This window comes from Nelumbo nucifera, chromosome 4 (assembly GCF_055504915.1).
Source record: "Nelumbo nucifera cultivar China Antique chromosome 4, China Antique-T2T, whole genome shotgun sequence".
NCBI classification, from domain to species: Eukaryota; Viridiplantae; Streptophyta; class Magnoliopsida; order Proteales; family Nelumbonaceae; genus Nelumbo; species Nelumbo nucifera.
The window spans coordinates 18,630,505-18,654,782 of record NC_142652.1 but is presented as its reverse complement, the minus strand read 5'-3'; the positions used below and the strand labels follow the sequence as shown (position 1 = coordinate 18,654,782).

General features: G+C 36.7%; 1 protein-coding gene across 1 annotated transcript in view; it reads right to left on the bottom strand.

The window, feature by feature from the left end:
- Positions 1–21,358, bottom strand: part of LOC104598051 (hyperosmolality-gated Ca2+ permeable channel 2.3-like) — a 41,094-nt gene extending 19,736 nt beyond the window's left edge. Inside the window, exons 1-8 of the mRNA XM_010259937.3 lie at positions 21,223–21,358; positions 18,535–18,930; positions 15,232–15,387; positions 13,332–13,395; positions 11,962–12,171; positions 8,248–8,442; positions 6,862–7,160; positions 522–798 (exon numbers count right to left, since the gene is read on the bottom strand). Coding sequence (XP_010258239.1) covers positions 522–798; positions 6,862–7,160; positions 8,248–8,442; positions 11,962–12,171; positions 13,332–13,395; positions 15,232–15,387; positions 18,535–18,815 — 1,482 coding nt within the window. The 5' untranslated portion in view covers positions 18,816–18,930; positions 21,223–21,358. The remainder of the gene's footprint in view (positions 1–521; positions 799–6,861; positions 7,161–8,247; positions 8,443–11,961; positions 12,172–13,331; positions 13,396–15,231; positions 15,388–18,534; positions 18,931–21,222) is intronic.
- Between the last annotated feature and the right edge of the window lie 2,920 nt (positions 21,359–24,278).

Here is a 24,278-nt window from a genome sequence, read left to right as displayed (position 1 = left end):
AGGCAAGTCCAAGTTTTTCTGGTTTCCTGAAATTCAGCATCAACTGACACAGGCTGGCCACCTAAAAGAGCCTAACCCCCAACATAGGCTGGCCACTGACACCTAACCCCAGCCCAAACAATTGATTGATTCTCAAGATCCCTTAACTGTCCCCGTAAAAGCATGTTTGTCTATTTCAGACATATGTTTTGCCAATTAAATAATAGACAGCTTATCACACTAATCTTGGAACAGAAGTCTCTTGGACATGACTCCTTCAGTAGCCTTTGACTACTTCCTAATCTTCTGAACATGGAGAATGCCAGGTTATGAGGCCCTAAGCATATCTACAGTCTTGTAGCCCCAGACTAAGCACTTTCTTCCAGAAACATTGCTAATAATCCAGGTCCATGACTACAATATCACAAAGTATTCATGAACATTAGGAAAATGAGAGCATGCTAACCAGGATAAATTGAAATAAATTGTGTATCCACCTTGATTAAAAAAGTTCTACACGATAATTGGAAATATGTATTCACCTGTGCTGGAACGGCTACAGCCAGCTTTTCTGGAATATTCTTGGGCTCAAGGAAAACATTGATTTGATATAGCACTGATCCAGATAATACATTTGCAAAGAAAATGTTCCATATGGTAAACCAAAGTACTTTCTTACAAGTACTTATTTCTATCTGGCTATGGGAGATATATCCTTGCATGGAGGAAAAGATCTTCATGATGGGAGGAACAGTTTGCAGAAACAACAGAAGAATGAGACTGGGAAGATATCCTGTAATAACTTGACTAACAAATGTTCTGCACATTAATGAGAATCACTAATGTTAGTATTTTGAGTCATAACTTCTCGTGTCAAACAGTTCCATGCTTTCTTACAAAACATAACCAACGCAATTAGAGAACTTCACAAACTTTTCTTCTGTTGGGTAATATGGATTTATGCAGGACCAAAAGCTTCCAAGTTCCAAGAAATGAGAAGAGAGACTAAAAGCTTCATTCATTCTATTCTCAAGTTCCATAAAAGGGTAACAAATCCATTACATAAAATCTTTTAGACATCTAAAATCAAAAGAGAAGAAAACTAAAGGCTCGTCGGGATTATCCAAATCGAGTGAGATCAAACCCCAACTAATAAAGGTACTAAGAATGCCTCAACATGTCATTGAAGGGGTGATTGGATGGTTGAGGGAACCGGAGAAAGCAAGGTGGGATTTTAGAGAGGAGATAAAGAAGTTCAAAGGGCTGGTCAGTAACATGAATGTAAGAATTCAGTGGCAAAGGACAGCTAATGGAATGGAAAACACTTCTAGTTAAACAAGGGGTCTCTAGAGAACACTTACTTTGGGCTCAGTTGTAACCTGTTGTATTTCTGGAGAGGTTTCATCTCTCACCTCTCACTGGACCATTGTATCTCTGCTGTTGTTTAATAAAATTTTCTTACTATTTATCAAAAAATAAGAATGCCTCAACATGTCTTATAATATAATCTTAAATCTCCAAGGCTAAAATATAGGTGTCTTAATACCAGTGTTTTAAAAGACACTGAAGTGTACACCTGGAGGTGCACCTCTAGGTGAGGCACTAAGAAAATGCCTAGAGGAACTGAAGCATAGAGATGCTTGAGGCATACACCTCCAGTATAGAGGATGTTCCTCCATCTACTGTGAAAGATCTTTTCATCTTCACTTGCAAGTGGCTATGTGTTTTAGACCTTCCACCTGCGACCCCCCTTCCACCTGGTCTAGAACACCATCCTCTTGCTCCTTCTGTAAGTCAATTTTCTCCCTCAAATACTTCCACTTCAGATGCTAGTTCTTCCATTCCTTTTCGTCGTTCTACCTGTATTTCTCGACCTCTTGATCACTATGGTTTTCCTTCAAGCCATAGTTCTTTCTCTGTTGTTTTATCCTCTATAGGTATTCCTCGTTCATACCAGCAAGCCATCAAAAAATTCTCATTAGAAAGAAGCCACAGATGCCGAGATCAAGGCTCCTCATGAGAATGATACTCGGGACCTTGTGCCTACTCCTCCATATGCCTTCATCATTGGGAGCCATTGGGCTTACATTATCAAGCTGAAATCTCATGAATCTCTTGAACGATACAAGGCTCAATTAGTTACCTAAGGATAGTTAGGAGTATGGCATTGATTATGAAGAAACATTTTCCCTAGTTGCTAAGATGACCGCAATTTGTGTTCTCTTAGCCTTGTCAATTGTCTGATCTTGGACCATTTGTCACTGTCAGTTAGATGTGAAGAATGCCTTTCTTTTTGGTCAGCTAAAGGAGACAGTCTACATGAAGCCTCCTCCTGGATACTAAAACGATTCTTCTCTAATCTATCACCTGAAAGATCCCTATGTGGATTGAAACAAGCTCCTCGTGCATGGTGTGAATGCTTCTAAGATGTTGTTGTTGGATATAGCTAGAGTTCCTTTAATCACTCTCTCTTTGTTCAGAGATGATCTTAGGGTATTACTATTCTTTTGTTGTATGTTGATAATATGTTGTTAACTGTGAATGATGATGAAGGTTTTCATGAGTTGAAGTTCTTACTTCATAATTCCTTCCACATGAAAGACTTGGGCTCTCTCACCTATTTCTTGGGCCTGAAAGTTCATCATAGTGATCGGGATTTTTCCAGTTTTCAACATAAATATGACTCTAACCTTGTTAAACTAACCAACTTTACGAAATGTTAAGTTATGTAAATCTAAAGGTCCATTACTTCCAGATGCTACCTTATATGGCCAGCTTGTGGGGTTTCTCATCTATCTCACCATGACTCGGTCAAATATTTCACATGTTGTTCAGGTCATTAGTTAGTTTGTTTCTGCTCCTCTTTAACCTCATATAATTGTTGTTCACCCATCATTCATTATGTTAGAAGCATGACTTCTCAGGGACTTTTCTCCTCCTCTCCCATTCAATTGAGAGCATATGTTGATGCAGATTGGGCTAAGTGGTTTGTCTTTATGGGTCTTTATAGGTAATTCCCTCATCTCTTGGAAGTGTAAAAAACAATAGACAATCTCCAAGTCTTCCTCTGAAGTGAGTATAGGGAAATGTCTTTTGTTTGTAGTGAGATTGTTTGGTTACAATCTCTCTTCATGGATCTTGGTACTTAGCTTCCTACTCATAGTTTTCAAGGCGCCAAGGCGAGGCTGGGCGTTGGGGGGGCACCTAGGCGATGGATTTTTTTATATAGAAACATAGATCCTAGGGTAGTTCCCCAGGTACCATAGCCATATTTCCTTAATAATTATTCATAATTTTCATAAGAAAAGTATAGAGTTCATGTTAAAGTATAGAAAATGTGTTGATTAGACAAAATTTTAAGTTCTTCCTTACTTATTGGTTCAGGTTTTAAAGTCTTTGAGGGTTCAATACAGCATTTAGCAATGTTTGTATTGATTAAATCCTAACAAATAAGAAAATAATAAAAACAAATTACTATATAAACACACAAAATGAATATTTTAGTTTAATAGTGTCTATTTTATAATTATAATGCCAAAATATAAAGAATAAAAAAGCATTTTATAATACATAGTACAAAACTGCTTGGCGATTAGGCGAGGCAAGCCTCAAAGGGCGCCTTGTCGCCTACGCCTTGACAACTATGTTCCCACTCCTACTCCTCTCTATCCAAATAACACAAGTGCCATCAAGATTATATCGACATGCAAATTGTTGACATATTCACCAAGGCCATGACTAGGGCTCGACACCTCTTTCTTGTGGGCAAAATGATGCTTATGTCTACGCATTAGTTTGAGGGGGAGTGTGGAAATTCTAGCACTTGGTGTATCTTATTAGTACTTGTATTTTTTTTCTCTTTCAGCCCTCTATGAGCATTCTTGTAATTGTACATATCCTTTAATATAAAAGCTCTTTGTGATGGGGTTAACCATTCTTGACACCCCTAAATCAGTTCTAAGTTTTCTTCATAATTCGGTAAAGAAGGCTTACATATGCCTCATTTGTCCTTACTTCTAAGCTATTTTTTTATAATAAAGATTGTCATAAATAAAAGTGAGGGAATCATTATACCATGTTCCCCATCATATATTAACAATTTTAAAGAAGATGAGAACCCATCAATTTGTTTATTGTAAAATATAATAAAACGTTGCAAAAAGAAGTGGGGGCACCGATAGCTTTTATTTCTTTTAATGCATTATATTCATTTGAAAATGAGATTACATATTTATTTATATTAATGTTGTGTAATTTACGTGATTGTTAATTCTGAAATTTTAGTTTGCAACTTTGCAAGTGATATATTGATGGCTAACGATACTTATATATATATGATGATACTTAACGCAATGACATTTCAATTGTATATTTCAATGCAATGGTTCTATCATTATTAGAAATTGAAAAATATGAAATTTTTTAATTTTTTACAAGTTTTCCTATTTTATGGAATATCTACTATAATTTCTTATTTATTTTATCTCATTTCTAATTAATTTTATTAATAAAATCCATGTTTGGAAGGCTTATTCCTCACGCCTTATGATAGTAGAATGGCTCCACATTTTAAAACATTGTAAACACATACTATTATTAACTTCAAATCCAAAGCAATAAGATGCCAAGCAAAGCCAGGCTTTCTGCATCTCAAAGCATGGATGTAATAGCATTCTGATCATTTGTTGGATAACAAGAAGCTTTATAAGAGAACAGTAGGAACTACAAGGAAAGAGAAGGGCATGGAAAGAAAAGAAACACCTACAAGCAGAAAGGAAAGGGAAAGAATTCCTAAACCTACTGCAGGTAGACCCACCCAGCCCCTCCGCCATCCGCAAGGAGAATAAAAAAACACACAAACCAAAACAAAGAGAGGAAAAGAAAAGGAAGGAGATCAAAACACCACATCAGACCCTGAAATCCTAATACAACAAATTGACTTCCTTGTGCATCCCTACTATTTTGTGAGGCACCAATGGTGATTCTCCATTGGTCATGTTAAGAGTATCACTCTGTTCTAAGTGCAATAAAGAAGTGCTACATGAAGGAGACAAGGGGTTCCTATTCTACAGCCTGACGTGAGACACTACATGAAAAGTTGGCATGCCACTTTTGAAAAAAGATAATATGTGAAGTAGAACTAGTAAGAGATGATTTAAGCACTAATAATTTAACGGTGGATACGGCTTTAAATAAAACTGATTGGCAAAACAGGATTCATGTAGTCGACCCCATATAATTGGGTTAAGGCATGGATGATGATGATATGAATATGCAAACTAAAAAGATAAAATATTTTCAAAAGCCTATCATCCAATGCCGCACTCCTAACTGGATGAACTGTTTTGTGTCAGATACATCAGTTTTCAACACTCCATTGATTCTTGATGGACGTCAAGACAACATTTTCCTTTATCTACTTATTTGACATATACGAATGGCTAATATACACAATAAATGTCATTTTTCTAGAAACCATTATTAACAAAGATAAAGTTCTAGACCTTTTTCATAGGTATATATGTTAGAATTTGTAAAAATATGGGCTGTTTTAATAGTTCATGCTTTTCGCTAGACATTTCTTCAAGTCCTTAGCCGAGGCAGACTTCCAGACACACGTTGGGTTCTGATTCTCGTGTCCATGTCTGTGCTGTACTGTTATTAGCTTTACTGGTCAGAGTGTCATGCAATTAACATTAAGGTCATAACCTTTTTGACTAGTTGTCTTGCTAATCCTGGGCATGAAATGGGAAATTGTACTTGGGTAGATCAACCTAGTGAAGAGATTGAAAGAAAATCTTTGAGGACCATTGGGGATGCACTACCTCTGGATCTTGTTAGTTATTTTCTTTATACCATAAAAAGGCCGTACCGTTTAGCCTTTAAGTCCTACGTAGCTTTAACTGTCTAAATTCTAGGCATCATGGATATAGCCTACAATATGGTAAGATAACCTTTCAAATATCAAATTCAATGTTTAATTCATCAAAATTTAACAAGCCAGTAAAGCGCACCCCATAAAATGAGCCTCACCTGTGAGTCATCATGCCTGAGGTGCGCTTTTAAAACACTAATTAATCCTCTCTGTCCAGCTGTCGCTGTGGTCAGGAAACTTTCTTAGAACCGCAGAGTGCAAATGCTTACTTCAAAAGAGTCTTCCACCTAGGATCTCTATCACTTAGGACTTTCCTAAGACCAACTTTACCACATTTTGATGAACAATCATGCAACCCCTTCCAATGCAACCGGCTGGTAAAAAATGTTGAGGTAAACCAAAAGAGAAAAACAGAACAAGACCTATTTCTCCACTTTTGGGAGGAATAATATGATGATGTGAAGTATCAAAATACAGGCCCATGGTAGAACTAACAGTCTCAAAATGCATGCCCATGGTAGCACTCCCACCATTGCTTGCATCTTGTGTTCTAACTTGTATCCTTGGCACACAGTAGACATCAAGTACATGTTTCATCTTCTATAATATCTCATACAAGACCAGTTAAGCACCCACGGCACATTTGATCAACTGATTGCCCGTTATGAACATCAGAATGAAAAGAAAACACCATCAATTCTTGTTTGACTTTTCAAATAATTATCTGGAGCAGTTAAAGGCAACCATTATACAGTAGTAAAATACCATCAGCAAAAGAAGATTCAACAGTTCAGGAAAAAGAAATGAAGATTCAACAACCAAAGAAAAAAGGCAAGATTTTTTCATAAATAGATTGTATCTTTGAACTTAAAGTGGATCTTTTTTTTTTTTGATGAATAATAAGTTTATTGATTCAGAAGCAAATTAGAGTGAGTTCATACATCATACTTAAAGTGGATCTTTATCATACTTGATCAAAAATAAGGTAAATATTTAATATCACTTACATGGTCAATATGCCTTTCAGAAAAGGCAGAAAGGTCTCCAACTGATCTAGATTGGTAAGAGTTTGTACAAATACAACTGGAACAAGGAATAGAATCGTGAGGAGAATACATGCAACAATGACCACCAGATTTGAGATCCATCTTTGCATAAATGATGTAGAAAAGAAAGGCCAATAAACATCATGAGGCTCTGGAGCCTGCTCTGTAACCCACTCTATGGGATTGTCAGACTGTTGGATGTGCAAAGCAATTGCAGCACCATACCGGGACTTGAAGGACACAAAAGCAGCTGGAACTTCCTGTTAATTTGGAAAGTTGGATCAGAACAACAGTGGTTATCAGATATAACATTCGCATCTCAAATTTACCTAGATCAGCAAAAGCTATCAAAGAATCAATCTCTGCTTTAAGGATGTCAATTAAGCTTTCAACCTAAACACTTAAGTTGTTAGGTGAGGTCCCTGCATAGGTTTTTATTCTCTAACACACCCCCTCAAACGAAAGCTTGTCAGGCTTGAAGCATGGACAACCATAGACCCACCCATACCTTGTGCTGAAATTTAATTTATTATAATGGGGACGATGAGGATCAAACACTAGACCACTTGATCAAACAGGCTCTGATACCATGTCAAGAAACCATTCAACCTAAAAGCATAAGCTGTTAGATGAGGTCCCTGAATATGTTTTTGTTCTTTAACAAAGATGAAAAATATAACATTCTTCAATCCTTTCCAGGAAGAAACCTGAACCGAGATGGCATTACATTGTCTAATGGTGAAGTACATAGAGTGCTGAAATCCTGAATGTTCCTATTTTAGTCAGAAAGTATCACCATACTAACAGAAGGGTGCAGGTACCTCTAGTTCCATCAGACTACATTTTCCAGAATGTTATAAGGCAATATCATGAAACATTTCATGTTATCAAATGGAAAGCCATGTTCGATTCAAGAAAACACTAATGACAGGCATGGTTATGAAGAACATAAATCTTGACTGACATGCACAGGATTTGATTGCACTTTCTCATATTATCCCATTAAGCAGTGCATTTACCTCAGCAGGAGATACGTATCTATCAATTAAACTACTGTCAAGACCTGACCACAAACAGGAAGCCAGATATGGACCATGAAAATAGCAACGTCAGGATATAACAAACCAATGAAGAGAATAGCACAAAACATGGACCAGAGGTGAATATAATTGACATTTCTCTTATATGCAAGAATTTATATCCCAGGGAACCCTCAAGCCGGGGAAGATCAAATGAATTTATAGAACTTGAGTATCCCAGATTTTGTGGGTTTTTTTCTCTTCTTTTATTTGCATGTGTGATAAATAGATAGAAAAAAAAATATAAAAAAAAGGAAAAGGTACATACCTCCCCAGCCACTGAAAGATTTGATTGCTCCATTCGTACGTGTTCTTCTAGATCTTCTAACTTCTTTTCGTAGTGATCAATAGGGTTAACCTTACGTCCAAACAGTCCCAAGAATCCATCACGCATTAACTTTTGTTGATTTGAATCTTTTGATCTCAAGTGGAGAAGCCTTTTATATAGCATCTTTGCATCTTTCTGAAAGGGATAAAAACATAATATGTTGTTTAAAACACTAAAAGTCAGATATGTCAATTTATGCATGACCAACAAGATAATCATCACAATTTATATGTGAGGTATTAAGATTTTATTCAAAAGATCCAAATTTTGTGTTGAAAATTTCCAACAGGCCAAGTAGGAGCAGGTTAGCAAACCTAAGGAACAAGAGGGCTTAGGAATTGGGAACATCCTATTAAGGAATACAGCTCTACTAGGTAAATGGTTTTGGAGGTTTCCCTTTGAGAGCAACAGACCATGGCACAAAGTGATTGACAGCATTCATGGGGTGGATGGAAATGGTTGGGATGCAAAAATTTCCCCTCACAATTTTTCGGCTTCTCCTTGGAAAGCAATTCATGAAATCTACCCTACTTTCCTCAATTCCATCCGGTTCGATGTGGGACAAGGTAATAAAATTCTGTTATGGGAAGATCTATGGGTAGGGGAAACCCCACTTGAAGACCAATTTCCTTATCTCTTTGCGCTATCTAACCTCAAGGGGGAAGCTATATCCATGTTGGGAACATCGTGTCCAAATGGTGTGAACTAAAACTTGGGCTTCAGAAGGGAACTAAGAGAAAATGAGTGCGATCTTTAATCCTATTGCTGGACCTTCTAGGGCAAATCCGCTTGGACCCTTCACTAGAAAATTCTAGAATCTGGGTAGGCTCTCCAGACGGTCTCTTTTCTTGCTCTTCTTTCTTCAGAGTACTTGCTTCCCCCAACCCCCTAGGCGGGGATTTCCCTATGAAATAAATTTGGTGCAAGAATATTCCCCCGAAGATTCAAGCCTTCTGCTGGGAAATATTTCTTGATAAGGTAAACACTTGCGATATGCTGTAGAGAAGAAGGCCATACATTTGCCTTTCTCCTCGTGTGCTCTTTGTGTATGGAAAGTGGTGAGACCCTATCTCATTTATTGATATCCTATTCTTTTATGCTTCGAATTTGGGAATTCTTTAGTACTCTCTTTGGCTACAGGTGGGTTTCCCCTCAAGATGTGGAAGGACTCTTCAACCGTGACTTCTTGAGACGAGGAAAAAAAAGAGGGATGATAGTGTGGAAAGCAACAAAGGCAGCAATTTGTTGAGTAATATGGGAAGAGAGGAATAACAGAACAGTAGAGGAAGCGATTGATAGCATCAAGGTGAAAGTAGCTTATAGGGTAAAACCCTTGGATAGCTTTCAAGCCTTCTCAGTCATAGACATTCTAAGAACCTGGCCTAAAGTAGCACAGTCATCGAGAGTAAGAGATAAAGTAAGGCTAGAGTGGAAACCACCTGAAGGCAATAAAGTGAAACTGAATTTTGATGGGTGCTCCTTTGGAAATCCAGGCATTTTAGGAGGAGGAGTATTCAAAAATTCTGAAAGGAGGATATTGGGTATGTTCTCAGGACCAATTGGCACCAAAAACTCACTGAAGGCTGAACTTTTGGCATTACTACAAGGGTTAAAGTTAGCCAAACAGTTAGGATATAGACATGTTGAAGTGGAAGGGAACTCAAAAGTAGTAATTTCCTGGGCAGGAAACAGCACCCATACCCGTGGACATTTAAACATGTGATTAGGGAAGTAGAAAAGATTGCAAAGGAGGTTGAGGCTGAATTTAAATGGGTCCAAAGAAGTTCTAATGGGCTAGCTGATGTTTTAGCAAAACAGGGGACATTGAGACAACAACTATTTTGGGCTGCACTGTAATGAGGGATAGAATAGAGTGATTAAAGGGATCAACAGTCCCATTACTGTTCACAATCTGAAATTTAATAAAATACGTGCTTACTGATCAAAAAAAAAATTCCGACAGGCCCCCTACCATTCCCTCTTGATGTATGCCCACAATATCGTGTGCTAAGGGGTGAGGGTTGTCTGCATGCACATATGAGAGAGAGAGAGATGCAGATCATAAAACCCCTCGAGAAACTATTCTTAAAATGTTTAAAGTCAATTATTAGTCGTTATATTTCTTTTGTTTTTTCTTTAATTCCAACAAGTATTTTCACCACTTTACTTTGTCTTGTCGGTCTCTAGGGATCCAACCATAGAAGAGTGTCCACTCAGTGTCCTTTATCTTTTTTATTGTTAGTTTTTATGTAGGAGCAATTTTTTGTCATTCTTTCAGTTTATAGTCACAAGGTTAGTGTTTGATCTTTTTGGCCTATTAGAGTCCCCCCCCCCATGCATAAGTTGTAAACAACATTCTTGGAGATAAAGGATAATATTGAATTATTTTTTCTGAGTAAGCTTGAGTTGTGTGATGAAACTACATATAAGACTAGTTCCTGCCTTCATGGATCCTAGAGGTGACTTGTAGGAACTCTGTTGTGATCCGAAGGCCTATCTTCTTCCTTTCTTATTTTTCTTTTAAAGATTGTTTATTGGTGTTTTTTATAGTTGGAAAGAGAACTGAGCAGCACAAAGGGATTAATCCATGAAACCGAGGTTTAAAATGTTGGTGTCAATGGAAATATCACTCATTCAAATATAGGAAACATGTTGGAAACATTGGAAGTGTTGTAAAAATTATAGACACAGTGGAAACATTGTGAAATATGCAAAAATATAGACTCCTATGTTATGCATTAATAGAAGTTACATAGAAAGACCCTTTTAAATTATTATCTTGCTCCAAATCATCAAACAAAGCAAAGTAACTAAGGTTGATAGGTAAAATATTATATCACAATGTCGTCGTCCTATAAACTTTAAGAGTCAAAACTACATGACAGAGTGAGCTCAAGCAAAATTTAAGCTTAGAATGTGAAAATGATTCTAATAGATCAACCAAATAATTTATTATGCAATAAAAACTAAAATGTAACTTCATGTTTGAAGAGAATTTCGAGCTGCCTCAAAGTAGTAACCATGTCCATTAGGCAGGCAATAAAACTGCTACTCAACATATCTAAAACATTGTTGTCTCTTGTCCTCCACATAGCACCAATAGTTTTCATATGGAAATATGTCAATTCCAATAATATGTCAGCACCTATAGAAATGGAAATGTTAGGAAATATATCAACATTTAAAACCATGCATGTAAATATGTAACAGAATTCCTCTAATTCTCAATTTTTCAAAATTGTAATTTCTGACCTCTCTAAATTAGGGCTTTAGCTATAAATAGCTAAACCCCTTTGAATCATTCAACCTCTAAAAGTCATTTCAAAACACCCTTCATCCTATTTAGTTATTATTATGAGTTCAACTACTATCCTAGCTTCCAAATCACCAAATAAGCACAACTTAGAGTGGATTTTGCTTTGTGCACCAACCGGCACCTAGTAACATAATTCCCCTAGTTAACATAATTCTCCTAGCCCTTGTACAACCTTTGTGCACCTAGGTAACATAATTCTCCTAGCCCTTGCACAACCCCTTTCCATCAGCACACTATCCATTGGTAGTATAAGTCTGAGATTATCCCAAGTTAGCAAACAAAAATGTGAAAAAAAAAAAGAGGAAAAAGACCAGTAAGACTTCCAAGAAAATGCTTACAATGAGACCTTGAAGTTTCTTTGTTCGGTGGACCACTAAATTTGATAGATAGGTAGCAGGATGATACTCTGTAAAAAAGCTCTCAACACTATCGCCAAAGCTTCTCCCAGCAGATGCAGGAATACTACGAACTAAAATGGTGAAGTGGTGCGGTTGAGGTTTGGACGAATAAAAGTAAGCAAGCCTCTTTGAAGAAATATATTTGTATTCCTGCAGAATTAAGTAGTATATACCATCAAGTCAAACTTATCATTCATAGTTCATCAAATTTGCTTTGGTTCACTCTAAAAAAAGACTATTTATGCACTATATTATGAATGCCAACATGATACATGCAAAGGGAAGATATATGTGCAAAAGGAAGATGCATCATCATCATCATTTAAGCCTTGTCTCAACTATATGAGGTTGGATACATGAATCATGTTTTGTCATTCTGTTCAGTTTAGTGTCATATCCATTGTTAAATTATGAGCACTTAAATAATTTCTTAGAAATTAAAAAACTACTTCAAGCCATGTCCTTTATGGTCTGCCCCTAGCACTTCTAGCCCCTTAAACTTGCAACAAATGACTTCTTACAGGTGTTGTAGATGGCCTTCTATGCATGTGATAAAACCATCTTAGTCTAATTTCTCTCATGTTATCACCCTATTGGAGTTACTCTCAGGTTCCTTCAAATGACTTCATTCCAACCCTATTGTTTCTGATTTTCCCATTCATCCATCTCAGCATACAAATTTCTGCAACATTCATTTTTTTGGAGATGTCTGCCCAACACCCTTCTCCAAGGGCATTACTTGCCTTACAACTGTTTTATAGAAATGGAATATAAGAATAAGTAATTTGGGTGTTTTTTTGGTAATGGAAGAATTACCAAAAAATAATTGGGTGTTCTATAGCATAAATAAGGAAAAATACAAGGTAGAAGCTAGAAGTTGATAGAAATATAATGGAAAGTAAACTTTTTTTATTGCAATAAGAGAAAATCATTAAAATAAAAAAATAAAAAAGATACAAGTTACCAAACAAAGAAACAACACACAGTAACTTCCAACTACCTAAGAACCAATATCTAACAGAGACAAAAACCCGCCACAGACCTCATAATCATCCCAAATCCCAATTTACAATGATACAAGAACCTCGGTAAGACAAATTAAATATCCATGTCACCACAAACATCAAAGAATTACTATAATTTTACTAGCCACACTAACAAATCTCTCATCAGATGAAAGAAGCCTTCCCCCACCAATCACATTAACCATCATCAAAAGAAAAACAAGTACAGAAATAATATGGGTCAAGTCATGTTATAGAACAGAAAATAGAAGCCTTTCAAAGGAACTTTACACAAAGAATACTTACATAATAAAGAAGATAGCAGACAACTCCAGTGAAAACATATATAGAACAGAAATGAATCCATAGCCTGTTAGAAAAGGCAAAAGTTAGTGATGAGAGTATATTCATCACTTTCTTAGTTAAAGAAACATGAGGAAAACTACAAGGTCTCAACACATTCAAGTGTTTCATTAACCATTGTATTAACAAACTTTGGAATGAAACATTTAGAATAGATAATGTATGAGAAGGAAACCCAGAATCCTTATAAACAAAATAAGGTAAAGTAATAGAGTAAGCATAGCAAATTATTAGATCCGTAAGTATGCTCATGCTGGTTGCATTCCAAATGTCCAATGCCATTGCATTTCTCATATCTCCTAGTACTTTCATCTACTTTTTTCCTTTGTAACGAATTTCATATTTACCAAACAACGAAAACTATAGTTCAATTAAATGAAATATAAATATTCTTAATGAATGCCAAAGCAAAAAACTTGCCACCAAAGACAATAAAGATCATGTAGCTCTAGAGAAAAGATTAACACCAACCTTTCCATAGATGAATAGGAGCTAGCTAGATCCAGCATTGTCTAATACAGACATAGATATCATCTTTTGGACTTGGTAGAATTGTCATTACAATCCTGAGGGTTAAATGGCTTGACTTTATGTGTTCCATCAGTCCTAAAGGGATAAATGGCCTGATTTGTCGCATTCCATGAGTCTTGGGACTTTTCACATATTATCAGGGTACATTAAACTTAACATGAATAACAAGGAAGGTTTATCTTTAAGACTTCCATGGAATAACAGGAACACCTTTTTTGATGCATAGAATGTTAACGTTGTACGAGTCTTGTACTGGGACCATGTCATCTCTCTAACTGGGACAATTTATTCCTCTTCCTGGTATATAACTCATATCTTATACACTTACAGGAAAAAAAAAAAAAAAACATGAAAAGAGAAACAAGCATAAATTTTCTAATCATTTCCCCATGAAGATGGTTTATATGAAGCCTATATATCCCCTTCATAGTCAATTTGTTTGTTGTGACTGCTTGCTTGATAAGATTATGGTAAATAAGCTTATCATCCAACTAGAAAATCCTTCCCAATCTCAGTCCTCTCAATCAAGATGCTGGAAAGTTATGCTAATGTCTAAACCAGTAAATGTGGTGCAAGTTCTCAACTTATCTACAGACCTCAACAAACCTAATTTGATGTTGGAGGATAATACCTTTCAACATTTTCTGGAAAGTTATGCTAATGTCTAAACCAGTAAATGTAGTGCAAGTTCTCAACTTATCTACAGACCTCAACAAATCTAGTTTGATGTTAGAGGATAATACCTTTCAACATTTTCTGGAATATATTTTGGAGGGGAAATTAAGAGAACTCAAGATCAAGGCCAGGCCTAGTGAAGCATGTTGGATAAATGTCAAAATCTGCTATCTTTTTGGCTTTCTAATTTTAGTAATCTAAAGGGATTTTTTTAACTCTTTTTTATGCAGACTGGGATGCTATTTCTTCAACTCCTACAAACAATCTATATAAATGTTTCTGGTAACAAAACGCTCAGTTGCTATCTTGTGTTGGTTTTATAGTTTTGGCAATAAAACACATCACATTCTCAGATGTACTAAATCATCTCTATCCTATAGGTAGATGATGTGGACACAGTTCAGATAAAGTAGATTAAATTTCATTTACATTTTTCATTAAGATAAATTGAAAACAGCAACATAAACAGTCTTATATAAGTGAAAAATATGAAAGGTATACAAAACAAACAAAGCAGGATATGCTAATAATAACTTGAATCATGACATTCAACTCCAAGAATTAACAAAAATCACTGTCAGTATACAATCAAACCACCGTGAAAAGGCATCAAGATCAAAGGTTTAGCTTTATTTACCTTTTTGATCCATTATTTACATTAGAGATGCTGAATATGTCCAAAGACTTATTTGGCAAATCAGAAAAATCGATATCACTTAGTTGATTACCCACATAGTTCACTGGAAGAAGAATGAGAATTCCCACAATGCCACCACAAGAAAACACCCTTAAACTGCAAACAAGAAGACAGGCTTGATGAGTATAAGCCAGCATAGCAGATAGCACCTCATCTCTTCCATTAAAGACAAGCAAAAGAAATACTGTATGATTCTGGAAAAGACCAGTTCCTTTTTTTCAGTAACCTTAAAATTGTGTTAAGAGAAATAAGAGTAGAAGATATACAAGCCACCCCCCCCCCCCAATTCCCCAAGGATAACCAGCAAGAGAAAGAGCAATAAAACACAAAACTGACCAAAACTAGATAGAAATGGAGAAAAGGAAAAAATAATGAAAAATCCCTGCTTAAGAGACAATACAAAGATTAGCTCATTATCTTGAATCCCACATGCAAGGCAACCTATGAACTCCATTGCCAGCCAAGCTATCCACCATCAAGTCAACTGGCCTTGAGATCCATCTGAATGAACTGTATAAATGGATGATATCATGATGCAAAAAAAGGGCTTAACCAATAATGGAACAAAACAAAAATTAGTTTGGGATCCGGATTCCCACATAAAAGACAAACCTATTGGCCCACTGCTATCCAAGCAATGTCAAGTCAAGTTCAATGACCTTGGGATCCAAAGCTTAACTAAAACAACAATCACCAAACGGTCTAAAATAGCAGTTCATCATCAAATCAGACTAGAAACAAACCTACAACCTGTAGGACCTCTGAAGGGCCCTCCAACACCTGACTGACCAGGATTCCCAAAAGAGAGGTTGTCAAAACTTAATTTGACAAAAGTCAAAGAACCATGAGGGAATTAATCCTGAATTCCTCATGTCCATGAGATAATGATCTTGCAACAACTTGCCAACCCTGACAACCAAGTCAAAATAAATTCCCAGAAGTCCATATCTCACCTGTAATCCAATGAACCACCCTAACAGTAATCAAATGAATAATCAGATGATAGCCTGGAGCTTGTTCGCAAAGATTATGGAAATAGAAAATAAGTGTATGGTAAAATCATATTAGTAGGCATATTATATATGATGACACAAAGTTGTAGATTAAATAGTATCACAAATTAAAATCGAGAAAGGAACTTCAATACATAATTCCAACTAATGTTGAAATTAAGATAATACTCTAGAAAATTTAAAAAAAAAAAAGCATATCATGAAAACTAACTGTCTGCTGATAAAGATTAATCTCTGATTCTTAAGCATGGAACATCCAAGAAATTTAGATATAGGGCTGTAATGCTTTATAACAGAAAACAAATACAAAAGTACATCATATCTCATTATCTTCCTAGAGGTTGACAGCACTTCCATCTAGTTCATGTCACAAGCTTTTGAGTCATGCAACAAAAAGACTCCCAATTTCCAACTTATAACTTGATAATGCTTTTCACTCTCAAGTTCACATTCATGACATTAGCTTAATCATGTGAAACCTTAACCAGGAATTGTTCTACAATGCAGGGATAATAAATAGATATTTCCAGAAATAAAGTTCATTATTTAAGTCTTAATAGTCTACATATTTGTTTCAGTAATTGGTATATACATAAAAATGTGTGTATACACACATTAGCAGTCACAAATTCATTATAGAAATCTACAAGGTGATCTCAGCTTTACATTTATCCTGTTTTACTTACAAAATCAGACTTTATGTTAACTTGGAGAATTGCAATCAAAGGACATTCAGCAATGCTACTCCAGGCATGTATACCCTCTTAACATAGATTGGGAGCTTCTATTAAATGAAATTCCAAGATATGATAGAAACTAGGCAGAGATGTTGAATACATGCATTTTCATACTTATATATTTTTGAAGAGACAGTATGTCATGTGAGATATCTTATCTTCGCTTATTAACTAGTTGGGTTGTTTAGGAAAGCTCCCTACACAACCAAGAAATCTTTTTTAAGATGGATTACAGAAGTTTTATTACTGAAAGTCAGAAACTGATACATAAAAGTGCAGAAAGTGGTTAGCCTCAGCTAACCACCCAAGATTTTGAGATTACAATTAAATTCCCTTTACTTGATCATACCCAATAAAAATGCTCTCTGCCCACCCAAAACTTCAAGACTTCTCAATCTATGCCCACCCCTTTCCTTGCCAGCACATCTACTAAACCATTTGCTGATATAGGTTACTAGGTATCCAATTGAATTAGCTGCTGCAATTCTCTTATGATATGTCTATATTTCCATTGACCCTTCTTATTACTCCTAAGCCAACCAGTTACCACCCCTGAGTCACCTTCAACAATAACATTCCTGAAACTTAACAATTTGGCCCTCCCAAGGCCTTGGAGGGCTGCATAGACTTCTACCAAGGTAGAGCCTCCTATCCCTATAGGCAAGGTTCAAAGTATCAATACGATACGCATTTCGGCCGTATCGTATCGGTACTTAGAAACGGCCAAAACATATATATGTTTTTAGTTTTTTTTTCAAAGTTTGGTTTTTTAGGAAGCTTAAAACGTGTTTTTTATTATTAAAAGAAATTGGGGGGCTGTTTCGGACCGTATCGTTTTCAAAAGATACGATACGATACGCCCCTGTATCGGGCGTATCGTATCGATACTTTGAACCATGCCTATAGGTCCTGAATAAAGTGCCAAAATATTTCCTTCATTTCTGGAAACACCATCAATTCCTTACTGGCCAGTACCTGAGATTCCCAATGCTGCAGCCATCAAATGTTAAAGGAGATTAGTAAGTGGAAAGAATTCAGACCACTTTCTATGCAAAGGAGGCAAATGAGTTAAGGATCTAATAGGATTGTTCATGTTCCTCTCCTCAACCTATATAAAGGAATAAATTTCAGCCCAGAACATTTTGCTACTTTTTCAAAATAATCCCTTTTTAGAGGCAAAGTTTTATATTAAAAATTAAAACTTTGCATTGCTAATATTAGTTGAGAAACCACCAATACAAGGTGGGGTACATGGCTGATGTCAACTAGGAAATCAAAACATGTGGCTAATCCAGAAGGTGGGGTTCAATATGTACCCAATCCAGAAGGTACACTAAATGATACTCCTCAAGCCTGGCCTCACATTTTCCCATATCAAAGTATTTTTCTTCAAAATTTTCATATATGTGCATTTTATGATTCTTTCCACTAATGCAAGCAAAAAATTACTCGCTAAATTGTAAGCTACAATGATTGGAGAAATATAAAGCTACCTGAATATGAAAATACGCATTAAGACCACAGCATCCAAGCCTGTTGTTGACAAGATTTCCTCCTCTGAAAGTTGCCATGCCCTTCTTACCCAACCAGGAGAAGGCAATAACCTCTCTATGTTGGAACAACTATTTTGCTGAGATTTTCCTTCAGCTACCAAGCGTGGTCCATACACATTAGCATTACTTGGCTGCTTCCTCAGTATGGAATATAATGTGAAAAATAAAATGCAAAGGCCAAGATTGATTCCCACAGAAGTTAAAAGAGCAGAGACAATCATTACTTCAAATTAGTATCAAAAGGAGGTCAGAATACAGTAATAATACTATTAATCCCTCCTTGTAATTGACACAATGAATACCACTGCCCAAATTCAACTTTGAAAAGATGAAGACCTGCGGAGAAGAGGGGAAAATGTTGTTAGAAGAAAATCACTTAATTGTATCTTTCTCTTCTCTTAGACTAGGATCAGTAATGAAAGCAGGTAAAAATGATTTTAATGTAAGAAGCCCCGAAACAAACAATGAGCTACTAAGGAACAATTATTCTGGGGTTTGTCCTACAAGGAACTTGTATAAAATTCTAATGGGTGGCTAGTAAAACTAGGCAAAATAATGGAGTGTTCCTGGCACACCACTTTGTACACACTATTTTTTAAAACATATAAATAAAACTTTACAGTTAACTGATACAAAAGAAGCCCTTAAAACAAAATAAACCATCAATAGGAACCTAGGGACATTCTAAACAGCTAAAATGATGGAGTGTTCCTGGCACGCCACTTTGTACACACTATTTTTTAAAACATATAAATAAAGCTTTACAGTCAACTGATAAAAAAGAAGCCCTTAAAACAAAATAAGCCATCAGTAGGAACCGAGGGACATTCTAAACAGCTAACAAGATAAAAAGAAGTCCATTCAGATGTTTTGGTCATAAAACTGAAACCCCATAGCTCCACCAGTGAGAATGGGAGTTCTTTCTTTCTCTTCCTTTCTATTATCCGTTAGTATTCTTTTCTAATTAATCCTTACAAGAATAATAATAAGGATAAAAGAGGGAGTAGAAACACAAAACCACACACACAAAAAAAAATCAAAGTTGGGATACAAAGGGATGACTCTGAAGAGGAAAATATAAGAAAACCTAAAACAATAATTACACTAAAACAAGCTGTCCAGGAACATCAGGCCACTATTTTAAACTTCACTTGGCTAGGCTATCTGCCACTGAGTTAATGGACTTTGGAATCCGTGTGAATGAGGTGTTCACCCTGGAAGCCAAGCCACCTACCTCCCTAACGAATGTCTCAAACACAAGGTCCGTACACCACTGAAGGTCTGAAACAAGTGTAGTTGACCAATAACAGCCTAGGTTTCCCATCCACCTCAACCCTCTGAAAACCCAAGATAAAGGAGTTCAAAAAGCTTTTCTCTGATGGAGCTCTCCTTTTCTATTGGACTATAATTGACCATAATTACCAAGGATGAGCCCAAGAGGAGTCTCATTTGATTCTATATTCCTTTTACCAAAAAGAACCAAGGTCACCAAGAGAACACCAAATTTGAGCTTAGTAGCGCTCCGGATGGATGGGTTCGCTCCTGGAAGGTCCGAGCCTGCTGATAAAAGAGCTCGTTATAGCCTGCCACCACCAAGCAATAAAGTCCAGTTAAAATCTTAAACTCCTACCCCATTAGCATCCAACGGGCAACTCTGCCCGTGACAGGGTTAAAGATAATCTCCTCTGACACCCCTGGGCTGGTAGAAAACATTCTGGAGTTTCTGGCCTCACAGATATGTATCTTTTCCCACCTATTAGGAGGCAAGATGAAGTTGATCTCAAAGAGATCCAAATGTCAAATATGTCGTCAAAAACAGCCACTACTCCAATAAACGGAGCGGCACGAAGTAGTTTCAAAATATTGTGGCAAAATCCCGACGATGCACATTAGAGGAGACAACTCCCAAGTTGGCATATTGCAGGAATTGATTTACACACACCACTTCCCAACTAAAGTGAACAGGCCTGGACAAGATGGCTTATCCAGGAAAGCCGAATGGTTTATCATCGACAGCGTTAAAGAAAGAAGAACAAGAGAAGAGTCCTCCCGAATTAAAAGCCCAAAAAATGAAATAATGAAAATAATTATAAAAGCTCAAGACACTTTTATTTCATCGAGTAGAGTAATAACTCCTTTCCTTCTAGCATTTCTTCTTCCACTAAAAAGATCAACACTCGTCCAACAGCACAAATAATCTTTATAGCCAGATATAAACTTGACGATCTGAAAACTAGTTGGCAATGAAGTGTATAACTGTATGTAGACATAGGAGAGGGAAAATTTGTTGCATGAGTTATTCCAAACCATCTTCTAGAGACCATTCTGATCAAAAGTCAGAGTTCAGTAGTTAAAAGCATTCTGCTTTATAGATAAATACCAAATTTGATGCCAGCTGAGTGTTCTTAACCAAGAAAATTAGAAAAAATGCGAGTGCCGAAGCAACGACCAACGATGACGAATAGTTAACCAGGAGAGAAACAATTACAAGTGGAACGACAACGAATAAAAGAGAAGAAATCCAAACAAATGGAAACACCATCAAAGAAGGAAGTCCAAATTATACCGAAAAATTAATCATATTAATTAATAACATTTCTCAAAATGAAGAGAAGATCGAATTCGAACCTTGTTTGGTTTACAAGAAGTAGCAAAACCAAATGTTGAAGCAGCTGAACTGGTTAGGACGGCTAGTGGGTTGGCACCTTTAAGTAGAGAGCACACAGTAAAGGAAGGGAAATTGAATTCTGGGCGCCGATTTGAAACGAAATTACTAGAAATGCCCCTGGAAGGATTTGTTACTGTGAATAAGGGAATAGGGAGATTTTTGGTAACAGGATTTCTCTTGCAGGTTGCAAGTTGCAAAAGGACAATGTAATTACTGCGAATACGGAGTATTTGTTGGTATTACCAACCAACACATGACATGGCATAGGTAATTAGAGAAATGCACACACCAACACATTCCACATGGATACTGCCTTAAGTCTTCGCTAACCAACCGTCAATCGCACCATCTGTTCTTGATAAAAACGTGGTGGATTCTCTGCATCATGCAATTGCAAAGAACCCAGAGCCAGGATCGTTCGTTTTGTGGGAGCCACTACTACTGCATAAAATCTTAAAATAAGTGGAAAATTCCATTTCATTACTCAATTCGAGAGTCTGAATCATCCGTTCCAGCCCTCTACCAACATGATATTACATCACACATTTCATACATAGTGGATCCCACTTTTATAGTGGGTCTCAGATTTATGATGAGATATGCCGTGTTAGATTAAATTGGTAGAGGGTTGGAATGTATTTTATCGATAGAAAATCTTAACTCTTAAGATGTAGATAATTGAAATGTATTTTGTTGGTAGAAAATCTTAATTTTCAATTTAGTGTAGTGTTGAGTTAGTACCGAATTTTTAAATATATGACTGTAGTACTCAAATTTTGAAAAAATGTCAAATTGGTTCAAAACGTTAAGTATCATATAAAACAACGAAAATGCCCTTTTTCATGTATTTAACATGCTTTTCATTCTTTACTACTCTAAATTCCCTTGTTCATCTAACATGTACAATGTATACGTTCTACCTAGTTGTCATGGTCTAACATAGACTTAATCTTATTTACACTTGGCAGGCTTACATTGAGTGGTAATACTGTAAATATATTAGTATGAATTTTCAAAAAAAAAATGATGTTCCTATTGGCAGACCACTAAAAGTTTAACGTACTCTTTGAGGAGGGGTGGTCGACCACCTTGGGTGCCTATTATTGGCACTCCTAGACCAAAACTCCCTTGTGAGGTGGCCCTGGTTAATGGCTAGCATGGCTACCAAGGTTCCTCATAGGCATACACACGTTCATGGGGATAGTGCATAGACCAACACTGCGCAAAGCACATCAAGGGGATGTTTTCCATGCAGATCTGGCCTAAGCAAGTCCCTACACCTCGTCAGCCCCATGCCTAAGCTATTCGAGCTACCCCAATGCCCACAGCACACGGGTGTGCTCAAGCCCAGTGGTTGCCTTTCATCATCAACACAACATGTGCCTCACATCATTGGCACCACAGTTGCTTCACATTATGGCCTTCCCCCTTTGGCATGTAAGTGGCACCTCCCATGGACCAACAAGAGCCACAGATAGCTCCAGCCATGCACAATGAGGTTATGATCCAGTGCCATTGACCTTGATGGAGCCATTCGTCGGGCCGCACATGGCTTGAATGCCACACGGGTTTCTTCCACTGCAAATCTACCCTGTAACATAGTGGCCTCACCTAGCTATTTCTAGCTACTTTTCTACCACTACACATCGAACACCAGCAAACGTTCATCAGATGGAGGACGTTTGGATAGAGTCATGCATTCCCCCAATCTCTACTGTCTTTGTGTTCTGTGTTCGCTATTTCCTCCACTTTCATACTCTCACGCACCAAAAGGATGCAGACGCCCTTGGCATGTATACGTCTATGGTTAGTCGTCATAGATATGCAATCCCTACTATACGTCTATACTATCAAATTAATCAAAACCATCTAGAAAATTCTAAGTCCAAGCAAAAGCACTTCTCTCCGCCGAAGACGTATCCCAATTCAATATTGAATCAACAGAAGCCCTTCTCATTCTCCCACTATTTTTCTCCACATTTTTTCTCCTAAAACCTTTCAGTCACCTTCAAATTATCTCTCGGCATCTCAGTCCACCTCTATCTCTATCTCTCTCTGAGGATTCCCTTCTTTGTCTCTTTCACAAGATTTTAGCAGTTTGAGGCGTAAGTCTTGAATTAAAAACTTAAAAATTATGAAAAAATAAATAATGAAAGTTTTATATAATTATTTGTCACTTAATGTATCAGTGGTTCAATAATTGTTGATTGTTCAAATCTTTTTTAAAGTTTCAAACAAATCTTGAAATGAATTAGATTCATTTTCGTGGCTGTCATGATAAAACATCATTGATGGTTGTGACAAGAGCTACTCAGGGAAGATGGCAAAACGGATCCAGATTCAATATTATATTATGAGTTTATGACAACATGGCAACATGTATCCAAGCACCTCATTAGTTATCAGTTATCACAACACTTACTATCCGAAAGTGAAATTAAAAGAAAGTAGCACGCCAGCACTTCTAAGTCTCTGACCTCCCACAAATTTGCTGCCCCACCTAGCTGATAGTTTGTGACAAAAAAAAAAAAGAAAAAGGTGAAAAGGAGGAAAACCTGTACACAAGATTCAATAAGAAGAAGGAGGAGGAGGACTTGTATGCAGTCACACGATTTGATTTCATCAAATATTCTTGTCTTTTTGAATCTTGAGCTTGGCCTAAGAAGTAGAACATAGAAGATAAAACAGTAGAAGAGAAATGTGTTCAGTCTTCTTGAGTTCGATTGAAAAACAAAAACTGAGAAATGGGATTTTGGTCATCAAAAACCCTAATTTTGGGGTTTTTACTTTTTTCCAAATTTGCCCATACTAAAATCCAAAATTTCCCACCCAAAAACCCTTTAACTTAAGGCTACCACCTCAAATAAATTGAGGCGAAAGGCCAAAGGCCAAAGGCCTATGCCTCACTAAAACTGAGGCTTATGCCCCTTGCTCTGAGATTGAGACTACTGAGGCTAGGCGAAATTTGGCCGCCTTACCTCAGCCGCCTTTTAAAACCATGCTCATTTGAAGGCTT